The sequence below is a fragment of the Trematomus bernacchii genome, unplaced genomic scaffold (genome assembly GCF_902827165.1).
Source record: "Trematomus bernacchii unplaced genomic scaffold, fTreBer1.1, whole genome shotgun sequence".
Lineage (NCBI taxonomy): Eukaryota > Metazoa > Chordata > Actinopteri > Perciformes > Nototheniidae > Trematomus > Trematomus bernacchii.
The window spans coordinates 1,340,850-1,367,340 of record NW_022987582.1 but is presented as its reverse complement, the minus strand read 5'-3'; the positions used below and the strand labels follow the sequence as shown (position 1 = coordinate 1,367,340).

Below are 26,491 nucleotides of genomic sequence, written 5' to 3'. Positions count from 1 at the left end.
GGAGAACAAATCCAAACATCAGTTCTCTTTTCTACAGGGGAATCCTTATTGAATCACCTCTTCGGTCTCTTATTTGGTCTCATCATTGTTCTTTTCCCCTCCAGGTTAGACTCAGCAGAGAACCAGGTAGATGAAACCATCTTTCTTATAGAGTCCTACGTCAACTCCACCAAAACCACAAGTTGAGAGCATTTCAACTCGCATATAGTACGTTTGAAGATTTTCCTCTTTACCTTTTGTGTATGAATGTTGTCAAGTATGGCTGTTTTATAGTTAATATGACCGGATTGTTTCAGTTTGAAGTGCAGTAAAATCTGAATAGATAACCTTTCTTGTTTTTGTTTCATCCCTGAACAAATAAATGAACTGAATACTTATTTTCAACAGTTTTAATTTCATCGAAGAACAAACACAAAACTATAAGACAAACATAAAACAGAGTGATTGTTTGAAATGTAAAACCATGATGATGTCTGTATATTAAATAGAAGAATTGTGATTTAATACACTTTGGTGTTTCCTTAAAAATAGAAAAAGATTATTTACATAAGTGCTCCCGACCCTGGAAATAATGGGTAGTGCATTTGTGTTGGACCCTTGGTGATGCTCTCTTTGGTCCTGGAGGTCCTGTTGGGTCTGTGGATCGAATCCAAACTGTCTCTGTGGCTGCTGAGAGGCAGCGCATGTGGTGGTCGTCATGGCAAACGATTGTTGTCATTGCAGCAATATTTGGGCTCAGTCTTCATGGTTCTCATCTTCTCCTCTCTGTTTGCGTGTGAAGAATCCCAGCTGATGAAAAAATCAGATTATAGATGATTAGAATACAATCTTAACACGTTCATTTTATTGAAGTAATTCTTAGGTAAATATAAAATTGAAATACCTTCCATAGTATGAAAATGATTAGGGCCAGTAGCAGCAAACCTCCAATGATGCTACCGATCAGAATCCACAGCGAGATAGGAATAGCTCGGCCCTTAAGCACCTCCAATACCGTCTACAGAATAGCAGATGAAGGGAGAGATTAGAGAAAGTAAATGCCATTCCCGTTCTCTGTCAAAAGAAATCCAACTGCAGTCTTCTTACCTCCCTCCAGACAGTTCCTGTGCCCAGAGTAATGAGGTTAGTCTCCTGGGCTGCGAGGCTGTAGGCCCCTATTATCTTCACTGACTTATATTTTGCCTAAAAAAGGAGACACAGAAGTGTTGACCAATGATGTGTCACAGGACAAAAAACATATATGTTGAAATGAGCATCAGCATTCTGTTGTGTAACTCACTTTTCTGAAAAAGTCATCATGAACTCTGCGGCTGACACGAATGAGAGCGAACTGCCCTCGTAAAAGCTGCTTTACTTCACACACAACCTCAGTGCACCATGACCTGCTGCAGTTCTAAACACAAATATATAAAAATGAATGTTAACACATATACTGATGCTGCACTGTGTTCATTAGCTTCCTTGCTACCAGGGGCCTCACCAGTATGTCGTTGGGCATCATGTCTTCTGGGTGAAGGGAGCGTACGTCTCTCTGTCTGGCCTTCAGCTGGGGCAGATCACTCAGCACGCTGCAGTTCACCCACGAGGCCTATGGGTACATTCAAATGAGTCAGATATGATCTAAATGAGAGATGCAAACCCTCACTCTGCAGCACTACTCACATTGTATGAAACATCAGTGATGGTCATGAAGACTGTGTCTCCTGCAGCTACTGAGGGCAGAAGCAGCCTCAGCTCCACATTACTCACAGAGTAACATCCGAGGTTCTGCAGCTAAAAACAAAAACAAAAAAAGTTGTAATTTTGCCTCATCTAGTCTTTTTTAGATCAACAATATTATTTATGCATGTGAGCCATACCTTGAGTTGTGTATAAAACTCTGGTCCAATAGCCTCTGACGCTGTCCGAGTGGGGTGGACCTCGTATCGGTTCAAATTAGATTCACTGTACAAAAAAACGGGGTTAAAAAACACATCAATACAATACTCTTTGAAGTAGCTAATACATCTTATTGTTGTACACGCATACCTGATAACAAACAACTCTGGTTCGTACTGAACGAAACTCTGCAGCTGAACACTGTTGTCCCCAAAAGTGTCCTCTCTCTCAACACTGTCACTGTAAAAGAAGCAGACGGTTACATAAGGAGCTTATTGCATAAGAATATGCTCTGGAAGCCATATTTAAAACCATGTTTTATTGAGGTTTTCAGTAGTTTTGAACTGCTGTTTTGCTTTGGTGAGATACCTTTTAGCATGAAGCTTCATCTGCACTCGGTTGTGCAGAGAGGTGCAGCTGAACTCAAACTCCAACATGAAGTTAACCTGCAAACAAACAAAAGAGAACAGCCTGCTGAAGTGACACATATCACCTGGAGGAAGTGAAGTATGAGTGGGCTGATTCGAGAGAGGGATGGAGCTATTTTTCTCGGCATGGACATACTTTTGACTGCGAGCGAAATACTGGATAGCTGACATTACACGAGTGGCTGTTGGCTCCAAGTGCTGTACACTCAATCTTAAAGTTGGCATCCTCCTACATCAAAAGAAAAGAAACAACCATGTAAGTTTGTTGGTGTTTATGTGTGTAAATGTCTATGGTGTGTTTGCAGTATATAGGTGTGTGGTTTACCCTGATGCTGAGGCTGGAGAAGTGCAGGTTGCGGGAATAGTTCAGCGTCAGGCTGGTGTTGTAGGCGTTTTCCAGTCTGTTCTGAAGCTGCACCTCCACCGCCAGACGCCTACGAGGGCTGCGAATCACATAAGGCTTCTGTCTGTGGAGGAAACACAATGAAAACGGAAACGACAGAATAGATGTCTGATCCTGTCAAACTGATGCAGAAAGAAAAGAGAATGAGAGGAAGATCTCAAATATGTACCTCGTCCCGGAGATGTCCATATGAGCCTGCAGCACCAGGTCTGTTGTACACACATCGTCCTCACCACAGTCTTTAAAGAACTGGATCTGCAAAGTGTAGGAAGACAAGTTTGATTATTACCTTGCATGGAGGTTGAATCCATATTCCAGGCTTCAGTTAATGCATGTGTGTCCGGTTAGTTTGAGAACAGTGGGAGGTCATGTGGTGCTGTTGGAAAGCTAGAAACGATAACCACTCACAGATTTCTTGACGGTTGTTGGCCAGCCTTCATCCAGCACCGGACCACTCTCTGTATCGTTGATCTTAAACCGCAGCGAGAAGCTTATTGGACGGATGTAATCTGCTGTGTCCTACAACAAAGACAGGCATACATGTTTAGTGATGCATTAAAGTAGCCTAGGCATTTCAATGTGAAACGTGTGGTGGATGTGTGTAGCATTGCTCACATAGACATGGAAAGGCATTCTGTAGCAGAGCGTTTGTCCTGTGTGAACTCGAACCGCCAGCTGGGTCTGACGGTGGGAGCTGTCGTCAAACAGGGCCCTCGCAGACAACTTCCTGTCATCCAACATGGCCGACACCCACAGATCTGAGGAGAGGGCAGGTAATTAGGACAGATGGTAAGTGTTTTGTAATTATTATGCACGTCTGGCCAGTTCACAACTGTTCCAGTCCTCATTATTAGGATCAGAGAGGGTAAGAAATACAATGTGTCATACTGAAGCTGTTTGTGTGTGGGCCGGGGGAGCGGGAGACGGTAGTGAAGCAGGCGGTGGCGTTGAGACAGGCCGACTCTCTGCCCCCCCTCTGGCAGGTCTTCTGAATGACGTTGATGGAGTGCGGCTGGAAGGACAGACTCACGTTGATCTGCACTATGCTTCGAGAGCTGGGGATAGGAGGAACATGGGATAATAGAACAAAATTGAATTTTTAGCCATGTGACCCAACAGATATAAAGGGGGTGTATTACTTGGATTAGGACCATCACAAAATCTGAATTTAGCTACACGATTTACCTACACAGATTGCAATATATAGAACATTTGAAATTCATCTGAATCTTTGTTCATTGTGTTTTGTCTCTTTTTTGGCAGATTAATTACACTAATTTGTGTGTTGGGAGTGGGGAACAAAGACAAGAACAAAAATAAACAGAAATGATTGAGAGACGCTGGATAATTTACACACTATATTGATATGTGTTTTATAAACTAAATATGAATATTTCTTAATACATACTGGCAATCTTCTATACCAGTGCCACACCTGTAATTTGACTACATCGTAAATCTACAGCTAGAAAAGGAAAATCTGTTCTCTCAATCTCCGTCACTCTCTCCCTCCCTATTTGGGCCTCTACCCACCTGAGCATCACAGCGCTGCCCTGTGCTCCCACTGCCAAGTCTATCAACTCATCTCCATCCAAATCCAACCGAGCACTCACACTGCGGCCAAAATACTGAATGGAGGGCGAAATCGATGCCCCTGAAATACGCTGAAGGAAGCCAAGAGGCAGAAAACAAAAGTCAGTTTGATTGCATCTTGAAAATGTACACCTACGAAAATGTAAATGTAAGCAAAAGACGGGTACCTGCTTGTAATTGTGCACGACGTAAATACCGTCTCCGTGGTAGAGATAAATGGCTCCTCTGTGATCATCCTCCAGCGGGGCCCCCACCAGCAGGTCAGTGAAGCCGTCGTGGTTGAGGTCTGGAGCGGCCGCCAGGGCGTAACCAAACCTGGCATCCTGGGACTTTTCTTCTGACTTCAGAGTGCCATTGGAAACAAACACTTCCTCCTGGGAGCAAAGAAAGAAGATGGGAAGAAACAAAAATAAATCTTTTGAGAAAATAATAATAATAATAAAAGTATATCAAGAGTTTGCTAATGTTGTGTATTCTCATACGGACTGCATATAATCAATAAGAAGAAGTAGGATCACTGCAGTCTTACCCCACTGAGGGTGTAGATGTACACTCTACCAGTTTCCTTGTTTCCTGAGCCAAGGAACATTGGCGCAGCTACCAGAAGGACATCAGTGATGCCATCCTGGTCGATATCCAGCCCACACACCTCGCTGCCATAGTAAGATCCAATCTGCAGACAGAAACATTCTTATCCAGTTTACTGCCACTAGATGGAGCCCTTGCTCTAATCTTTGACAAATGAGATTCCTAATTTTGTATGCTTTAACAAATAAACAGAAAAAGGTATTGTAGGGAAAAGAGAGGAACAGAGAGGTTTACCTGTTCTCCATTCAGGGCCTGTACAATGTTGACATCGCCATCATCGCTGAGTTCAAACAAGATGACTTTGCCTTTGTGTTTGAATCGAGGAGCACCAGCCACATACAGCCTCTTCCAGTCACCAACTATCACTGAAGATACTGTGTAACCTGGGGACAGATAAAAACATATAATTTAACACTGCAACATAATCAATGGTCTTCAGTAAAGAGTTAAAGACTCAAACTGGTGTTGTTGACAATGAAATATACAAAGAAATGTGCTTAAGTAAAGTAATGCGTCACATGTGGTTCACCTTATATTTCTGTCAATGTTTAAATCGTGTAACTGTAACACATTCATACAGTTGAAAGTGTGGTCTGACTTCAGCCTGCTCTGAGGCGGTGTGTGTTTTTGTGTGCTGCTGGAAAGAGCTCTGACGTGTGATTTGAGAGCTTGCTCCAGAACAGGAGTTCATTCACAAGTTATGTTAAGATAAACAATAATCAAACAAGGATGTGTTGGAAAGGATCATATGAATTTGGGAGGGTATTCCATTGAAAGGTTTAAGTTAGGTAGCTGGATTTTAAACGGGGTGAATAAGGTAACTGTCCCAGTGCCGCTCTAAATCCAAACAGGCCTGAGGTTCACTGTTTGGCAACGGTCTTTTAATGTGATTTTTAATTGAATATGTTTGGTTAGTAGGCAAAAACAGGCAAATGGAAGATGTTACCTTTTACATTTTGAGAAATTGTAACAAGCTGCTGTCATTATGGTCTGATATTTTATGGACTCCACTCCTTTACTTTATTGACTTTGTTGACTTTATTAAAGGTGCATTCAGCATTTCATAACCAAAACACTTTTTGGAAAATTCAGCGAGTATTTCTTCACAGTACACACGCTGTCTGTTTTGTGTTGGTGCTGGAAAAATATATAGTGCTGGCTCTGTAAATTGGAAACAAACACAGTGGCTCGGATCATGCTACACAACATTATCCCAGCCAAGTGGGTTTGTGCTCTTGCAGAGGACAGAGGGAAGGCCATGGGTGTGTACAAAGAAAAGCAGTGGTAGAAGAGGGAAGGAAAATCTGGAGGGGGATATCTGTTTTTTGGGTTTTGAGTTCAAATATCACATTTTCTTCACTGACTTCACCTTTAATGTAGAACATATTCTGCAGATTAATTGATTGTGTGTATCATTGTTGCAGTTCTAACCAAACAAACTTGTAGGTGGGGGGTGGTGATTCGGGGGTACCAATTGCAGTTAAAGTCAGCCCTGCAGACAGCACTAATGTCCAGGCTTTCCACCAACACATGAATGCATCGCCACGGTAGGATCAGCCCAAGCTCAAACAACACAATAACCTGTAAAGTAATAGACTAACATGCAAAAGAACCACAAGCATAATTCTTTTGGTATCATGTTTAGTGGTGTGATATATGGGTACCTAAATAAGCAGCATGATTTTTGAGCTCCAGTGGAAACTCGCTTTCAAAAGCCTCTCTGGACGGTATGATGCGTCCATTGATTCCTTCTTTCAGCACTCCACCATCCCAGTCGTAGGCGCCCACCATCCCAAACAGGATGCCATCCTGAAGAATGGAGGAGGGCATGGATGAGACAAAAGGAAAACCTGCACTTCACACATGGATATGAACAGCTCCTGGACTTACATCCAAAGTGTGTGTGGAGAAGCCGATCTGAGACATCTCCATGTGGAACGAGCTCTGGTTATAGCCCAGAGTGCCTGCAGGAGGACAGAGACAGCAGCTCAGTATTCTTATAGTCACGTTTCTCTACACATCTCCTCCCTTCCTTCCTCTCCCTCTCAGGATCTGATGTAGATGGCATCATTGGCACCCTCACTCCCCCTGAGGACTGCAGGTGACAGACATGCCTCACCTTTTCCTCTCCTCCATTACTCTCTGATTTCCCTAAACATTTAAGGGTGGCACCGCTTTTCGTCAGTCTTCCTCTCATGTTCCCGGGGTTATTGTGATAGCTAAACACTTCATACTGTCTTTTCCACCCATTGCTTTCTTTGCAGAGCTACTGTGTATTTTCTCACATGGATCTAATCCTTCGATACTTTTTCCCACACTCTTAAAATATTATCTAAAAATATTATTTCATATTCTTGTGTTTCATTTCCCCTCTTCTTTCTCAGATTCTACTTTCAGTCTGTACTCTCATGTTTGTGTTGACAAATCAATATAATTTATAAATCAAAGTTAGTCAATTCATCTGAAAGTGTTACTGTAAATAATAATCTGAATTACTTTGTGAGTAGCGAGTACATTTTAAACTTTAAAAAAGGACATCAGATGATCCTGTAAAGTGACAGCAGATAAAATACTGTATTTATAACTTAAAATAAAAGAAGGTGATTTTGAATTAAAATTGTGTTGATTAAATGCTTTCATAAAACTTAAATAAGAACTACTGACCAACAGTTAGTATGCTATCTTGTGACACAACTATAAATACAAATGAATGGGTTTAAAAAAAATTCAACCGGCTGATAAATGATGGGGTTTGAAACTACAGAGGTCACTGGTGCTACATTGTGCCGCTGTCTTTCTTGTTTTTCTTTACATTTATCCACAGCCTCCTTCTCTGTATCACTAACCTTCCAGAGTGAAGATGCGATCTCCCAGGGCGTCCACAATGTCATTGAGCGCGGCTTCATCGGTCACATTGAAAAAGTATTTCTCCTCTGGGTCGCTGGCGATAGACTTGATCTCCTTAATAAACGTCTCAGGATCCTGCTGTCGGCGGATGTAATGACCCAAAACCTGGAGGCCAGCGTGAGAGAACAAGTGAGAGGAAAACGATTTTAGAGAAGAGAATACGGTAAATGAATAAGCAGATAACACAAGCACTTTACAACATTGACAACATTAAGCTGGAAGCAGAGTAAGGAGGTGAAAGCAACAGAAACAGAGCACTTGCACAGACACTTTGGCATGTATCAGAGAAATCACTTCTCCATGTTTCTGTGGGATAATGTAGAGAGGTATCATATAAGTCTGAAGGAGGACAAGAGATGTATTCTACAGTAACATAAGAGTTTCCTGGAACTGAAGGATTCAATGAAGTACTGTAAATGAAAATAAACAAACTCCATAGGTGCATTACTGCCTGTGTAACCTAATAGTAATTAAGCAATACCTGAAGGCAACTGGAAAACATAAGAACGAAGGAAACGGTATCCACCAGAGATTTGTAAATCAGGAGCGCAGCCCTAGCTGAGAGGTGAAGAGATGACTGATGCATAGGACATATTGTAGCAGCAGTGGCTTATGGCTTAACGCCTGAAGTACAAATGAGAAAATTCCATTAGAGAAACCAAAACCAGGAATCTCCCCCTGTGACTCCAGCTGCCACGCTAACTAAGGAAATCCTCTGTTTTCAAAGGGTAAGGGATGTGGAGGGGTTTAGTGTGTAACGTGAAGAGAGCTTTCATATAAAGATTTACATTCAGATCTGGTCAATTCCTCTCAGGCTGCCAACTGCTGCTGACTTTCACATAATCATAAACAGAGAAATAGAAGAATAAAGACAGGAAAGAGAAAGCCTTAGCATATAAAACACATTTCTAGATTTAATAGGACTTGGAAACGCAATGTAATTTGAATATATGAATACAATTGTACATACATGGCCCTGCTTAAACTGCTCTCCCACAAACACACACTTCCCTGACAGGCACTGATGTATAAAACACAGACTGCGATCTTGTTTTGGAAGATCTGTCCTCCCATGTGAGCCATTTTCACTCCACACGCACACAACCTACACACAGGCACTGCACAGAGAGCAGCGTCAAAACATGGGCTCTCTTACAAGAAATGCTTACCTGTCATCACTTTGACTTTTTGAGAAAACATTGACCACAAAACCCGCCTCATTTTATCTTGTTTTCTTCATACAGCTTTGTTTGTTTCCTTTTGTATTACAGGTTCTATACCTATCCCGTTGACTGTTTCTCTGACTGTCTGTTTCCTTCTCTCAAATTAAGGTTACATTAACCCTAACATTAGGTTGTTCACATGCAAAAGTTAGTAGCAAATCACATTTACCTATATGTACTCGAGTCATTTTAAGTGAATTTAACTGAAACTGAAAGAGCAGTTGTTTTGCGGTATACTTTTTTAACTCTTACTCAAGAGCATTTGCAATAGAAAGTGTGCACTTCTACTCCACTACATTAAGCTATGCACAAACAACAACACTTGAAAGTCAATAGATGGTCTCGGGAGAACATCGAGAGATAGCCTGAACACACACAAGCCTCTCCTTTGAGGATTCAGTTATTGACAAGCTTTTTCTGGTCACTTTGTTTTAAGAGATTAAACTGTACCTAACAGTATGTATTTTGTCCTTAACATGGTTCTGGATTTGGTACTTTAAGGAAAATTAAGGTGCATTTCACATTAATAATTACCTTTTGAAACAAAATACATTCATTCCGTATGTGAGTATTTTTTCAAGAGACACATTTTTACTATTCAAGTAGTTATTTCACTAGATTATTATTAATGAACAATACTTTTCCTTAAGTACATTTTAGTAAGTTGACCCTTCCCTTTCACTGTGTGGTGGATGAATTGCCATGAAATTAGGCACCATGGATAACTAGCACAGAACAAACCAACCAAGCTGTATATAACCCAAACATCAGTGTTATCCAAACACAATGGGACCTCCTAGGGTTTGTAACTGTTCTCCATCCATAAATTACTAGGTATATCTGATCTTCATCATCTACAGATATTTCTAAAGTGGCACTCCCCCTGCTCATTTCTCCTTTTCTGTGGTCCCATTGGGGTCCCCAGCTTCTCTTGTGGGGAAGGGAGAGGTCTGCATCCCGCCCGGCCACCAGAGTCTGTCTGCCCCTCTGACACTAAACCATGCCACCACTCAGTGTGCTTCTGTGTGTTGAGGGGGTCGGGTGGGGTTGGAAAGGAAGAGCTTTAGTTCCCACTCTGCTATTTTAGTAGACCAAAGGGGGTCATTTAGTCATTTAGGGGTGTTATCTTTGGGGGAGTGGTATTGTGGTTTCTTGAGGGAGTATACGCTCACCATACCACTTTCACACAATGTGTGAGGAATGTCAGGGATGCTCTACACACCCCACTGATAGTTAGTTGTTTGTGTGTTTTCCACATAGCTTCACTCATGTCATTGTACAAAGGACCTAAAACTCCAGATATAAGGATTATCTAGGGAAGCAGAATGACCCTATAGAGCTGATGAGATGTACTCACAGCGATGGCATATCTGGTGATGTTTCTGCTGATGCACTCACTCAGAGCGCCTTCCAGCTCCTCCCCGTCGTGTGACTCTCCGTCCGTCACTACGATCATGACCTTGTCGGCCCCATCCCTCGCTCCACGCTCAGCACTGAACGCCTCTGTGCTACAAACAAAGAAAGCAACAGACTGAGGTTAAAGAATATCATGCTACTTTGCTAAAATATCCATCTAAATGATCTTGAACCAAAAACAGAGAACACAAGAAAGAGTGAGAAGAAAAATGGGAAGAAATGAAAGAGCAAGGAGTGAAAGAGCCAGAGGGAGAGTGGGGATACGAGGGAGTGTCAGACACATTCATAAAATCTCAAATAAACATAAGATAATATACAATTTCAAATTCTTCTCTGAGAAAATTAATAGCCAGCAAAACAATGAAAGTTGGATTTAAGTTCCTTCCCATCAAGTAAGATAAACAAGTGGTCCAAATCACAACTGGTCTTTCCCACAACGATATTAGTCATAATTGGCACACATACATTAGCTGCCGGTTGACTCGATTTGGTCATCGCATGCAGCGTGCGTGTGTCATTGCACACAGCGACCGCATCTGTGCATACCCATTCGGTTGTGCCATGATACAGAGAGGAAATCTAAATGACAAACACACGGACAGACCAAGCCGCACCCTGTTTGTCTGCGAGAAACCTGTTCTCAGTGGGACCTCAGACCAACACACACACACACACACACACACACACACACACACACACACACACACACACACACACACACACACACACACACACACACACACACACACACACACACACACACACACACACACACACACACACACACACACAGTAGTCACAGCAAGTGAACTCAGTCATTTTCAGTCCTAACTCCAGCCCTTGTCTAAATATAACATTGTGGTCAGCCGCAAGAAACTCAGAGTTAAAAACAACCGTTTCCCCTATGCAGTCTCCAAATTACATAGGGTGCCGAGAAGGAGAAAGGAGAAGAAAATAGGAGAGAGAGGTGAAAGAGAAATATTGGAGTATAACAAATTAATGAGAAAGGCTGGATGAAATGCAGATAAACCTTAAGACTACAAAAAGTATCAGACTAGAGAGGACAAACTAAAGAAGGTCATTTATAGGGAAAGAAAGAAATTGGTCATCCAAATTAAAAGAAAACAAAAGACAGTAATTTCAGACTAAATATGACATCTGTAAAGTGCAAGTCCTGCTCTGATGTGGTATTAGGGTGTGTGGTGTTAAGAAATGTAAGATTGATTGACGTACAGTGAAATAAAAAAGATCAGAAGGATACAAAAGATGGGAGAAAAGTAGAGGAGAAAACTGTAAGGAGAAAACAAACAATAAGAAGGAAAAGTAGGAAGCACGAAAAAAAAGGTGAGAGTAATAAGAGATGTGAAGAAGCAAGGGGAGATGAAAGGGGAGAGAAAGTGAGTGGAGCTAATTGGGAGGCCTGGTTGTATTTACAAGCCATTTGATGAAGTCAAAGCAGTGTGGTAATGACACAGCACAGTGGTCTGTGTGTGTACCGTTGGTGTGTATGTGAGTGTGTGTGAGTGAGTGTGTGTGAGTGAGTGAGCCGGAGTCTTATTACGGGTGGAGCAATATAAGAATTAGTGGCTTATCCAATTGTAGACGGCTGTTTGATGTTCATGCATTGGTCTGTCATTTACTTTGAATTCAAATTGTCCTCTGTGCACTCGATTAATGACATTTACATGTCAACATCACACTGTGAGAAACCTACTTTTACAGTCTATGCTTTTTTCCCTTCAGACATTTTTGTATTTCGAGCTCATTCGCTTAAGGGTTACCTAATTATAATTTGTTGGCATTATTTAGCTGAGAAGATCAATACCACCCTCAAGTCTGCATGAGTAAATATAAGGCTACATTAGATTTGTTTGCCATTTTTTAGACTATAAGCAGGGCAAACAGATAGCATGGCTTTCCAACAGTAATAAAATCCACCTTCCTCACTAAATAACACGTTATGTGTTTTTTGTAATCTGTACAAAGTGTTAAAACAATGTGGTACAGGGGTTAGGAGATAGAGCATTAATGGATGCTGTGGAAGTTGAAGTGCAAGTATGTATAGTCTTAGTCAAATAAAATCCTCCAATTTGTAACTTAAAGTCTGACTTCAGGCCAAGTCTCAAGGTTTAAGTCTACAGTTCTTCAGTGTACTGATAGTCCACGCAAACAATTAAATGATAAAGAGCTTCCAGGGAGATATATTTAGGAGGTATGGTAGCTACGTTCTTAGGTTTAAGGTTAAGTTTATAATAAGGACAAGGTTAGGGTAAAGGTTAAAGGTCAAACATGCAGTAAAGAGGGCTACAGTTGAGGTAAAGGGGACCATGGTGAATGTCAGCCCTTAAGAACGTAAGAATAGTCATACAATGTGAACTTGAGTGTCTGTTTTGAGTCTTTATAAATTGTCTGTGTTGTTAATCTGTGTCTGTGTGTATTGTACAGTAGACCTGGGTGTCTGTGTGTGTATTTGTACAGCTGTAGGAGTCCGGCTTGGCTGGCCATGCGGGGTCAGGCTGTGCCACACCTGCAGCAGTGCTGAATCGGCAGCCGCCGGGTCTAGCTCAGCTAATCTCAGTGTTGTTCTACCCCGTCACCTTCCTGCCTGGTGCCAGCGCTGCTATCTGTCCATCTGTATGTGTGCGTGTATGAGCAGGAGTGCTGCTATGACCTCCTCTCAAAGTGATCTTAAATTATTTCAACACTGGAAACCTGGGCTTGATTTCCTAAACCTGACCCACACACACTTGAGAAACATTGCTAAAGATTTGACTTCTGACTAACAATTTCGAAGTTTTTTCTTTTTTATTAGTCTACTGATGTGTTCTTACTATTTGACATTGAAAGATAAAAAGCAACGAGAAGTTACGAGTAGGAGCGTCTGGATTTCCTGTCACTGGTGTTTTAATGCCACAATTTGACTGGCTCCAATTTCCAGTCACTGCTTTTCAACTAGCTATAAATAATTCCCCTTAACCACTCCAACTTTTACCTTTTAAATGAACCAGAAAACAGGAACTCAGCAATTACCTGTGTGTGTGAGTGTGTGAGTGTGTGTGAGTGTGTGTGTTTGTGTGTCTGCCTGCCTTTGTGTAAGTAACACCTCTCCAAGACACACACATCCTAAAAAGGAATCAGTGGCCACACATCGGGTCTGGGTGTGGTGCTCCATGTGGGTATGACTTTAATAAAGCAGGAATTTTATTTTGAAAAGAAAGAGATATTTTAAGACATAGACGTTTTCACTTAGCCACTGACCCTCAACCTATGGAGCTGTTTCTTTAGACTCAGGTTTCCAGCTCAAATACCCTCAGCAGACTTCTACGAAGATGAAAACCTAGGCAACAATTCATGTTAAAGAAGAGTATTTTAAAGATGGTATACAGTGGCATTCTAGGTGGCATTCATACATGTTTGACTTTTAAGCTTTAATTTGGTCTCCACCAACTCCTGAGGGCTATACATGTCTCTTTAGCTCCTAAACGCTCCACTACGTTCACTAGCTAGTCCCTGACCTTCTCTGCCTGCTGATGCTGGGAAAGTAGTGTATAGTGAGTTGTCAGAGATCGAGTTGAGGATTTATTATATATGTGTGGGTTTTTCACTACTTTTAAATTACGAAAAGTCATTTGGTAAAAGCAATATATTGATTAGAGCAACATTAGAGAAGACATAATAAGCACATTTCAAGTTCAAATTCATATTTTGGGAGTATAATACAACATGTTTACATTTTTTAATGTACCAAAGTACTTAATTGTAATCATACTGTCGCCAAGTCTGGTCTGTTCTCATTGTTTTTCAAGAAGGATAGGGGGTGGTATATTCTAATGCGCGTTCATGTGACATAGGAAGGGGAGCAAAAACTTGAATGACTTGTTGAATCAGTGACCAACCATCTTACAAAAAGCTGACTGGGTTTTCTGTTTTCATAGTTTGGGGCAGGCACTCTAGATACCAATATGTATATGTACACAACAATTGAAACAGGGATTTTACTTTATACATCCCCTTTAAGTACCCAATGTAACACAACTAATCCTTGTGTAATTTCCTGGTCAGCTGTAAATCAAAAGCAGCCTGATGAGATCCTACTGGAGCATTTTACAGACTATAAGAAATTAGACCTCATTGTCATTATAACTACAAATTACACAGTGACATATTTAGAAGAAAATAACAAGAATGTTATAGCAAAATCAAAACAGCCAGACAGTTTCCAGTGAGCCCGCCAAATCTACAGTATGTATAGCACAAGGAGCATCAGCCAGTCAGACTGCAGTAATAGTGATTGACAGGCCTACCAGGCAGTCTGGATAGCGAATGCCGTGCGCGTCTCTCTTCCCTCCTGTCTGCTGATGTTCTTTGCGGCCTCCACAACCGCCTGTGTGGTCTGGTAGTCCTTCAGAGACCACTCGTGGACTGCTACCTCACCATACTGCAGTATACCAACCTGAATGTGCGCACACATACACAAACACATAAGTATTTCAACAATGCCACATGTTCATGGTTGTGCTGGCATGTAATCGTGGAAAGCATCATCTGAGACTCTTGTTTCTGGTGAGCTATCTCTTTAAGTACAAATCCTGTTGTTAAAGCAAACAGTGCACTTGGGGAATTTTTGAATTCATTCAAAAACCAAAGGTATTTCCTTTTCACCTCACATTGCCTGCTACCCCTTACCCTCCCTTTTCAAAACCCTCTCGCTCCTCTTGTTGTTCAGCTTAAAAAAACGTCCCCAGTTCCCCCCTCCGACTTCCATTCCTCCCTAACCTCAAGCTAGTGCTGCTCACGTCTCTTTACATTACGAAAGCAATCCATTTTGGTCATTTTTGCCATACTAGTTCTCTATACGTGTCACTGTGTGCATGTTTTCACTCAAGGGACTATATTGTCTTACTCTTCTGGGCAACAGCTATGGGGTTCCAGAGATTTATGTGGGGGACTCACTCAAAATCTAACCCACAAGTTTCTATTACTAATGTAAATGATATTTATAGGCAGTGCAAATACACATGGACATGCAATTTTACCTGCATCTGGTCCAAGCTGATGTGGAACTTGCTGAGGATGTTGCTGAGAAAGTTCTGGACTTCGTACCAGGGGTAGATACTGTTAGAGCCATCCAGCACAATCACAATGTCCATGTATGTGGAGCACCCTGCCACATGAGGGGGTTAAAAAAAAACATTTGGTTGGCAAAAACAGGCCCATGCAGCTTGATTCTCTGCCTCAATGTGTGTGTGTGCAAATGTGTGGTTACTTTGCGCTGTGGGAGCGATGGCCTCTCGTGGCTTTAGGTCATCGCTGACAGAGGCACAGATGCCAGTGCTGAACATAGACGTACCACACTCCTGAGACCACAGAGGGGCACATGCCTGACAAACACACACAGGCAAAGACATCAACATCTTTCTGACAGGTGAAACAATTTTCAGGAGTCATTCTGAGTTTCAAATGTTTGTGTTATGCTCACAAGAAGTGTAGGTGTTTTTTTTGTTGGTTATAAAAGGGTTTTAACACGTAGACAAATGTGGTTAGGTGACTGAATAAACACAGAAAAAATACCAAGTGAGGGCAAATGGGGAACAAAAAGCGAACAAGTCATGAGTAATGGAAAACTACAATGGTGTGGTTTGGGGGACAGAGAAACGAGGGAGAGGCAGAGAGTTGGAGGCTATTGTTGACGCGCTGGCAGTCACTTTTGTCGAGAGTGGTTAAACAGAGCGCCAACACCAAACCAGAAGAGCAATTTAAATCTGAATGTGCTAAATAAAAGGGGCTGAAAGTGGGGTGGGTGGGGGGGTCGTATAAAAAATATTTCTGTCTTCAAAGCACGCCGTTTATTTGGCTTTCATACCAAGAGGGAGCAAAAAGGGGGGAAGTGCGGAATGAAAAGATAAAAGAGAAACTCATGCAAACGGCAGAGAGACAAAAGGGAGAGACCAAAAATGGGTGAAATGAGGGAAGAATGAGAGAAAGAGAAACATCCTGGTTTTGCTCGCCCTGTCATTATAGACGGGTTTCTCCTCAGGCACACAGACAGGCAGGGAAGAAGGGATGGAGCGAGGGATGAGGGAAAAGAAGGAGGGAGAGCACAGAGGAAAGCGAGAGAGGTGCTATGGCTTTTGGTAGGTCTGTCATTAACAAAGGTCCGGAGACGCATTCCGATCCTGTTATAGACCTGACCACTAGGGTTAAGATAAACACACACACACACACACACACACACACACACACACACACACACACACACACACACACACACACACACACACACACACACACACACACACACACACACACACACATTGAAGTAGGCTAAACTGGATGGCGTTCGTGAACTGTACACGACTCCACACCCAGAGCAGCAGTAAAATCAGACACCAAAACATCAGCACAATTGCTTTACACACACACACACACTCATGACTCAGACTCATGTTAACCCTCCTGTTGTCTTCGGGTCAAATCTGACCGATTTACTACTTTCATCAATCATAACCTTTTTGTTTTACATTTGATTGCATTAAGGCTTTATGATATCCTTCACAGTAGACATTTGAACATATACAATTGCTGATCACCACTTTCATTGAATTTTGGATGATTTAGTCAACTTTGTAACACCCATGGTGTTCCCGGCCATAAAGAAAAGGAATTAGTAACCATCCGGATCAGATAAAACACACACACACACAAACACACACACACACACACACACACACACACACACACACACACACACACACACACCCAGACACATACTCTAGATGTGTTCCCCCCCCCCCCATGTGAATCACACACAAACACACAAACACACACAGAACAATTTGATACTTTTCCCGCTCTTTTGTGACCATCCCCCCACATGGATCAAACCTGGCACACGCAATACATGTTCAGTGTCTATTCTTTGTATATTTACTGCAGTTTTTCATGTATACCAGTAGTCTGATACAATATTTACAGTTTGAAAGGGTGTTAAATGAAATTTGGTGATGATTAATGGTTTTTGTGTTAATGTAATAGCAGTTAAAACAGGACCGGTCAAATTTGACCGCGAACACCAAAGTAAGGGAGGGGAAACAAAGACAATAGGAGGGTTAACTAAAGTTTCAAAACTAAGGACATGCACTTGACCTGCTCTGAGATTTAACTTTAAATTGAGAACAAACTGTTTACTTTGGTCCATAAAATGGAACAACATTTTTCCAGAGATGGGCAGGCTTTACACAGCCAACACAAATAAAGGCATTACAGTATTGTGCCTACAGTAGGCTATATGCATTTAAAGCAGTTAAAGCAAGCAGTTCAGTCAACCAATTAGGTATATGTTTTTGACTTTGTAAATGTGCAAATTAAGTGAGGGATTGGTGTGACGCACATGTGAGCTCATAACTAAGGTCAAATAAAAACACACCAGCAGAGATGATTCATTACAATTCAGACATACAAAAATAACCTGGTCTCACCACAGCCCTTCATACAAGCTAAATCATAAGAATGGAATGCCTACAAAATAAAAATAAAATGTATTGTTTTTCAGTGTTGAAACCACATACCAGGAATCCATCAGGCGAGTCTGGAGTGAGCGTCATTCCCAGGTGAGAATTCCTCAGGTTTTTAGAAACGTTCTGGAGAGCAATCTCACCTGAGATAGATAGATAAACAGTTTATTGTAGCATCTGGGTAACTTATCAGTGAGAATGTACATGTTAAGGATATTTGCTTTTCTCACCTAGATTTATTTTGCTGCAGTTTGAGTTCCTCTCCTCTCCCACGATGCATTTGTAAACATCTCCTTTCCTGTTGTTGGGCGGCCCGTCCCACGGAGCACCGACCAGCATCCTTCAAAGACACAGTGAGTCATTTATTATCATCCTCTTTGTGTAACAATTATGATAGTTATATAGTACTTATTTGTTGTTCTTTCTTCATTCACTCTAAGAGAAACTTACGATTTCTCTCCGCCGTCTTCATGTTGTAAAACAGAGAAGCCAAACAGAGCATCTTCTGGACCGGTAAAGATGCGAGGATTCTTTACATCAATGTTGAAACACTGGCACAACCCTGAAAGACATAACAGAAACGATTACTACACAGATTACCAAAAGAAGAATAAAATATAAAGCTACAGCCTAGAGTTTACTTAGCTTAGCATAAGGACAGAAAATAGGGGAAACCAGCTAGCCTTGCTCTGGCCAAAAGTAACAAAATGGTCCTAACAGCATGTGAAGCTAACATAATAACAAGTTATATCTTGTTTAAAAATGACAAATCACTTGCGGTTCTGTGCCGGGCTACCTTTTAGTAACAATTTGTTGTACAAATATGAGAGTAGAATCAATCTTTTCATCGATCTCTCGGTAAGAAAGTGAATAAACGTGTTTCCTGATATGTTGCATTTTTACTTAAAGGCGCTAAGAGTACGGGTTGAACTAACAATATGAATCAGCCTTTAAAATGAGTAAAACATGAAGCTGGGCACTGTGTGTACACAAGCGTACATACACTGCAGAGTCAGATTATTATTTTTCCTTTTTGCCTTGGGAGTGGGGATTCAGGTTGGGAGAAGGGGGGCTGAAAAAGATGGATAAACAGAGTGACCAAAGGCAACCTCTGGAAAATGGGAATTCAGTCTGAGGGGGGAGAGGAGAGGGGAGAGAAGAGGCAGGGAAGGGTGTGGGTTAGAAAAACTATGGAGTATAGTAAGCCCCCTGTTGTGACACACAAGCCTGCCCTTCATTCAACGAGAGAGAGGTGAGGGAGACACAGAGAAGACAGAGAAACAAGATGGTAGTCAGACAGTTCACAGAGTTGTGTTTGGGTGTAAAGTGAGGCAAGAAAACATGTTCCAACTGGTAAAATTAAACAACTTAGAAACATGTCGGAATGGGAAAATCTAAATGTTCAGAAAAAAACAACATATTGGTAGCTTCATTCACAACTACATAGATTAAATGTTGCCTATGCTTATCTGAGTGAAACTACGACTATGATGTTTATGATATACCATTTTAGTTTAGCGTGTTAGCATGCCAACATGTGAAGTATAGTTTTACATTTAGTTCTGCTAAGGCGGACAGGAAATAGAAAGACATAAAGATTTTATAAATAGAAAAAGTGATCTGTTGATGCCACTATAATTAAGTTATAACCAAAGTTACTTAATTTCATCCTAAAAATATAAACCACAAATGAAAAATGTATGGTCTGAGTAAACTTCAGGCTGACACCAAGGCCGTGACGTGTTTGTTTTACACTTGGATAATTTTCTGTATTAAAATGTGTAAACTGCAGAGTACATACTGATGACAAATGGATCCACACAACATTCCTGTTTCAGGAGAAGTGTTTGCTGATGTCAGTAGGGGACAGGAAACAAACCCACCTTGCTATTTCCTTTAGATACACAATTTCACCTAAATTAAGAGCATCTTTGTGTAGTATTTCCAGTTAAGTATCAGAAACACTAAGCTACTCGTGACAGATAGTATTGTCCCACTTGTGCATTTACTGTATGTTATTTGAAGCCCGGGAAAGCAGGGTGTGTTGGATGTGATGGGGATTTCTAAATAAATTGGAGTTGACATGTAATTTAGCAGCATCCTACTGTACGTAGCTCTGGTGATTCCACTGTAGAAAAGTAATCCAGATGGGGAGCAAGACCAGAACCCTGCACAGTGATTATACACAAGCTACTCACATACTTGTATAGATACTTCCCCACAAATACACACTGACACCCACACAGACAGTTACCTCGGCCAGTCCAATCAAAGGGGGATTCCACTTGGTTTTGAGAGGGAAACTAGATATGTTCAATGTTTCTCTTCAATCTCTGCTTCTGCCTTTCTCACATACTGCTGTCTACTGCTACAAATATTGGAGTTTTTATATTCATGCTATCAGCATCAGTTCTCCAACGCTCTCTACCATTTTGGTTCAGTCTGAAATATCTCAACCAATATTTGATAGATTGCCATAAAACTGCGTACACATTACCATGTTTCCCAAAGGATGAGTTGTGTTGACTTTGGGGTTCCCTTCACTTTTGTCACAATAAGGTTTCGGATTTGGGGTTTTGAGTTCAATGTCAACAAATATGGGAATCATTTATATGAAAAGTGGGAAACACATTCATGTTAACTTTAGTGATAACATTTAATTTGTCATTAGTAGGTCAAAACTTGAATTAGTTAAATACTTTAGCTTATGGCAAAACACCTGCAATGTAAACGACAATCCTCCTCAGATTCACCTGAATGCTAATTTGAAGATATAAGTGGTGAATAAGGTCAACATTACTGGCCTCCGTTGTGAGAATGTTAGAATCCCAACATTAGCATTTAACCTCGGTGCTAATGTACAGCCGTTACATAAGTCTTGTTTCTGCTCATCCTGCAAATCTTTGTGAGCCTGTAATATTTCAACGTCCAAACTTCCAGTGAATTTGTTGAGATTCTGCGCAGATGTTTAAATCACTTCACCTATGGGAATATGCTTAGCCAAGGAGAGAGTTATTCCTTAATACTAAATCTTTCGTTTTCATAACCAGAAGGAATACAAATCTTTCTATCCAGCCTTGTAGCAACATTTCGCGTACTCCTTTACTATCCCACCACCCTTCTTATACAGTGTTGTAAAATGTTTCTGGCTTTTTTTCTTGTGGCAAGATCACCCACCATCTGTGATTCCAAATTCCTTTCAACAACAAACTGGGCCTTTCTGTCATACTCCTATTTCACTCACTCTCTCATAAACCATAAATTGCTCCTTTCTTTTACCCTCTCTTATAAAACACACACACATACACACAAACAAGTACACAAACAAGTACACACACACACACACACACACACACACACACACACACACACACACACACACACACACACACACACACACACACACACACACACACACACACACACACACACACACACACACACACACACACACACACACACACACACACACTATAGCTCCCAACCCGAGACTGTACCATCATTCCCTGTTTTCCCTGTCCTGTCCTCCCTTCTCTGGTTCCTTTTTCATTGGGGTTTATATATGACACTTTACCACAAGCCTGTCTGACCACCTATCGCCATGACAACTGGCGGCAAACATTTATCAAGGCGAACTGGGTCCAGATTCTCTCAACCACACGTTCGGCTCTGGGCGCTGCTCCTGCTGGATGCGTATGCTGTGATTGTGCAGTATATGTATGTGTGTGTGCACAGAAACTGAACTTGACACTGAAACGTTTTGGATACTATGGAGACATGCCAGCACTTATAGGAGTATGCAGAGACATTGATGTATGTTGTTTTAATTGGGCTAATGTGAGTTTATAGTTTATAGTAGTTTTTGGTTTCTTCTTGAACATTTCTTCGTTTCTTCTTACATGCTAAAATGTTCAAAAACAAATTGCTTTCTCACACTGTCTGTCTGATTATATCTGTATTCAACCTCTTTCTATGTCTTTTTAAGGTAGCTACTTCCCCGAAACAACAGACTGGCAAAAGGGAAAACCCTGAAACTGCCCACTAATTTTAGGCCAAAACAAGTTTTATTTTTGATACATGATGTCAGTTGTTACTATATGTTCCTCTGCCGTGGTATGGGTCACTCTGGCCATTGCAGCCACGGACATAACAGAGCAAAATACTGCCGGACTGTTCCAAATGTATTCTTTTAACTTTGAGGGAAGATACGTGTGGGAGGCTGTGGCTCAGTGGAATAGTGCGCCGAACTTAGTGCGCTGAACTTTGAATCAGGGGATAGCAAGTTTGAGTCCCACTGCAGTCAGCATGTCGTTGTGTCCCTGAGCAAGACACTTCACCCCAGATTGCTCCTGAGGGGATTGTCCACAGTACTGAATGTATGTAAGTCGCTTTGGATAAAAGCGTCTAACAAATGACATGTAATGTAATGTAATGTAATGTAATGTAATACGTGTTACCCATCCCCATTTGTACTGATCCTCTACCGCTGCTTTCTCTCTCTCTTGCTTATTGAACTGGGGAGAAGGTGCCAAACTTCAATGGTGTGTGTTTACTAACAGCAAAAGACAAGGCTTACTACTGGAGAAAATCCCCTTCTGCTCTGATTGGCTTGCGAGAAAAACATGTCGTACCTTTGCAAAGGTAGTTCTCAAGTTGTTTTCGGAGATACTCAGCTTGAGAGCAGTATATTCCTAAAACCTATATTGTGACAGAGAAAGGGGAGCTATATCTATATGGCTTGTTGAGTCCCAAGTTGCAGCCATCATAAAATCTGCCTGGGTTGTCTTGTTTCACAGCTTCTAGTTCAGTAGGCACTCCAGATATCCACATATCAATATCACAAGCACTGAAAATGTCAACTTTAAGTTTCCCTTTCTCGTAATCTGTTTCTCTGCCTCTTAAAATTACATCCCTGACTTATAGCACCTATAGTGAAATGTCCTTCAGTGGAGATTTCTGCTCGACTGTCTGTTTCTATCATCTTTATTTGACCAACTCCTGTTTCCAATACATCCCCTGCCCTCACCTCTTCTCACCCCCTTTCACAGATTTTCTCTCCATTATCTTAATCATGTTCTGTTCTCATCTCTGTCACCCTCTCGTGGGGAATGGGGGTGGAAGAAGAGGGGGAGTAGGAATGAAAGTCAGCCAACAATGGAGATAGCTGGGAGAATAATAGCTCAAATGTATGAATGACTTGAGTCAAACACACACACACACACACACACACACACACACACACACACACACACACACACACACACACACACACACACACACACACACACACACACACACACACACACACACACACCTGTGTTCAACATCTCAGTAAAGCATAACAGAGTGTAACAGGCCTGAGATGCCTGCTGTCCACATCAGGGGAGCTCTGCTGAAACCATTAACATTACACACTTAGATACTCACCTACATGCTCCTGTATGACACATGCACAACCTAGCAAACTCAAACAGATGCAAGAACACTTACACTTAGATCAAATAAGCTACAGTACAAATTAAATCAAAGGTTGCACAGTAAAAAGGGGAACAAATACCTTGTACATGCTTGATTTAAACTGATAATAGAGGGCAACGCGTAAACCAACCACAGAAACATTTGGCTGCTGGCATGTGTAAATAGTTTTGTGTGTGTGTGTGTGTGTGTGTGTGTGTGTGTGTGTGGTGTGTGTGTGTGTGTGTGTGTGTGTGTGTGTGTGTGTGTGTGTGTGTGTGTGTGTGTGTGTGTGTGTGTGTGTGTGTGTGTGTGTGTGTGTGTGTGTGTGTGTGTGTGTGTGTGTCTGTGTGCATCTGGGTGTGTAAGTATGTGGTCCTCATTCATTCCTCAGCTTCTGGATGGGAAACATGTTGCATACCATGACAACTGGCTGTGTGGATAAGCATTTCTTAGTCTACATTTAAAAATGTGGCTCAAATGCTAATGCCTCAATCTATACATTAACTCCAGTGAGACTGTGTGTGTGTGTGTGTGTGTGTGTGTGTGTGTGTGTGTGTGTCAGCTGGTAAACTTAACACGCCTTGCACGACATAATATCATTGCCTATTGATCTAATTTTGCTTCACGGCTGCATGCTATAATGCAGCAGTTAAACTACTGCTTATCAGTTGCCTACATACAGCTTTGGTAGACAACAATGGTCTTTTTCTTAGGTTTCTCGCCGGTGAACAGGAATGGCTCAATGAGGTGTGTGAGGCTGCTCTGCCACACCGACATGAGTACAGGAGGGGAGCTGATGTTCAAGCTTGAGAAAACGCACATGGCATAGCTTCAGTGGCGTAACAAGGTTGTGATTGGCCCCGGTGCAAATATTGTTTGGGGCGATGATATTGTGTATGTCCGTGCGCGCTCACACACGCACGGACATACACAACCACTCAGAAGCGCCACATATATAGGCTATCAACAACAGCCTGCCCTGGCCTCAGACCACCACAGCCAGACAACGGCACAGCGAACTAAGAAGAGGATTGAATCTGTTTCCTTGATGTTTGTCTCTGGGGAATGGGCCGGTTGCTATAATATAGCTTTTGATCTTGGCGTCGGGGGTCTCAATAGCGCCATAGAGTCCCCTATCGGTTGGGGCCCTTGGGGGAACTGTTGGACCCCCGCCGGGCACAGCCAAATCAAGCCTCTCCTCCTGGCTGGATGGAGAAGAAGGTTGCACAGCCACAGCCACGGATACAGCTTCACTTGTGGAGCTAGATGGCAATTATGGTGGTGAGGCAGGTGAGCTATCGTTAGCCTCCGGCTCCGGCTGCCGCTGCACGTCAACATTGCTAACGTTAGCGCTCGATTTCGAGGACGATGTATGACAAAAAAAAAACTGTCTAATTTTGTCAGTTTAGCTGTTACATCTCCTTGTTTTCTCTTGTCCTTTCTCTTTTGAGCGCTGCTCTTGTGCTTTGGTTTGCTGTACATTATAAATGCAAGCTATTCAATTTGTTATAATGCTACCGAACTTGCTGCTGCTAGCTACAGTACAGTACAGGTTGATTAAACGGTTCGCTCGTCACGCAAGGTATCACATGACATGAAAGGGAGCAAGGTCATTGGACAAACAAATTACAAATTAATTTAGGATGCTTGGTTACTTTGAAGACTGCGTGAACCGGTCAATGCCATTGGGGCCCCAAAAAAAAAATATTGCACCGGCTGCACCGTCGATAGTTACGCCACTGCATAGCTGCCTTATTAGGGGAACTTTAGACATCCAGTCAAAGCGATGGATATGGCTAATATGACCTGTGGAGTTGAGTTTCACAGCTGCCAGTATCAGCAGTAAGCGGAGATGAACCAGTAACCTTTGGCAGAGGAAACATGCCAATATATCTGATTGCTCCAAACATCTTCTGGTTGCAGGAGGCATCTAAAAAGAATGAAATACTTCCTAGGTAGACTACTGAGTACTGACAAAACTGATAGATTTACTGAAGGATCTGGCTCTGAGCAAGAAACCATTACTTTGTTGGACTCATGCGCAACTTCCTATACCTTTGATCCGTTGGCAATGGAGTGTGGCCATATGTTATTATGACTGATTCTCTGCTCTCCTGCACACTATCATGTTAAGAATGTCTTCATGGTCAGGCGCTTACTGTCACAGAATAAAGCTCCTTGAGACTCAGGGAGGCACGTGTGACACAATCATTCACATATGTTGTCTGTTTAAGTGCAAAAGATGTGGAAGTTAATGACCATGTCACCCAGAGAGACAGTGCTGGAGGGCAGGAGAGCAACTGGGAAGTAAAGAGGCATCAATCAAAGGCAAGAGGTTGACTTTAGTTCTCCAAAGTTCAAAAGTTAAGAGCAGGGGGGGGAGTCTGTTCAGACTCTCATTAAGCAGTTTTACCTTTAAAAAGCATCATATTGATACAAATTTGACTTTTGAAACAAAATATACGTTTAGAATATAAATCTTACCTTTAAGGAGAAGGATGAACTCCAGGCACAACAGGTATTTACGCAGCTCCATTTATGAAACTAAATGAAAGCAGAGTCTCTTCACTATTTTTCTTCCTTTCTTCTGTTTACAAAGTGGTAAAGTGAGCTGTTGAAAATGTAAAGCATCGGCGTCCACCACACGCACACATAAACGCCCACTTTTTCAGCTCTCTCTTTTTTCAGCTCTCTCTTTCCCCAAGAGATGCGTAAAATCCGGTCAAATGGGGCGGCTGCAGTGGCATGCCGGCTGTGCGTGTTCAAAAACAGTCTTGAGTTGTTGAGTAGACATGACAAAATAAAATAAACCTATTTCACGAGAAATCCTGTCAGTGATTTTGGCGTGTTTGCCTGTCTTAAATTAGGCTGAAAGTTATATTTAAGTGCACCAAAAGCTCTTTAGCATAAAGAGAAAATACTTAATTGACACCTCCGTGACCCATGTTTAGGGCGTGAAAATCGTGCACCTGTCCCATCCAACAAGAGGCCGCATACAGAATCATTAAACCATTACTAATGTGTAACACCTTCCCAAACAGTCTCTCAGCACCGCGCGTATCCCCCCTGGCTCCGGAGCGCGCC

The 26,491-nt window shown here is 41.8% G+C and overlaps 2 protein-coding genes across 2 annotated transcripts in view; one reads left to right on the top strand and one right to left on the bottom strand.

Annotated features, from left to right (window-relative positions):
* polr3c (polymerase (RNA) III (DNA directed) polypeptide C) overlaps positions 1 to 377 on the top strand; it is a 5,813-nt gene extending 5,436 nt beyond the window's left edge. Inside the window, exon 13 of the mRNA XM_034127570.1 lies at positions 105 to 377. Within this exon, the coding sequence (XP_033983461.1) occupies positions 105 to 186 (82 nt within the window). The 3' untranslated portion in view covers positions 187 to 377. The remainder of the gene's footprint in view (positions 1 to 104) is intronic.
* itga10 (integrin, alpha 10) lies at positions 375 to 26,491 on the bottom strand. The gene is made up of 30 exons (XM_034127569.1): positions 25,892 to 26,491; positions 18,401 to 18,512; positions 18,181 to 18,290; positions 18,005 to 18,093; positions 15,703 to 15,817; positions 15,473 to 15,600; positions 14,741 to 14,889; positions 10,378 to 10,528; positions 7,737 to 7,902; positions 6,781 to 6,854; positions 6,555 to 6,699; positions 5,125 to 5,273; positions 4,832 to 4,975; positions 4,470 to 4,676; positions 4,243 to 4,373; positions 3,598 to 3,764; positions 3,325 to 3,467; positions 3,118 to 3,228; positions 2,879 to 2,964; positions 2,632 to 2,773; positions 2,443 to 2,535; positions 2,248 to 2,324; positions 2,029 to 2,118; positions 1,860 to 1,944; positions 1,663 to 1,773; positions 1,481 to 1,588; positions 1,280 to 1,393; positions 1,087 to 1,182; positions 884 to 997; positions 375 to 789 (listed from the first exon to the last, which is right to left on the bottom strand). The coding sequence occupies exons 1-30, from the start codon at positions 25,941 to 25,943 to the stop codon at positions 736 to 738; spliced, it is 3,513 nt and encodes a 1,170-aa protein (XP_033983460.1). The 5' UTR covers positions 25,944 to 26,491; the 3' UTR covers positions 375 to 735.

Excerpts from the sequence above, each read along its gene's own strand:
- itga10 (XM_034127569.1), bottom strand. The coding sequence starts at position 25,943 with ATGGAGCTGCGTAAATACCTGTTGTGCCTGGAGTTCATCCTTCTCCTT. Across the intron at positions 18,513-25,891 it reads GTTCATCCTTCTCCTTAAAG|GGTTGTGCCAGTGTTTCAAC; the intron begins GTAAGATTTATA and ends TATGTCTTTCAG. Across the intron at positions 3,765-4,242 it reads GGCAGCGCTGTGATGCTCAG|CTCTCGAAGCATAGTGCAGA; the intron begins GTGGGTAGAGGC and ends TCCTATCCCCAG.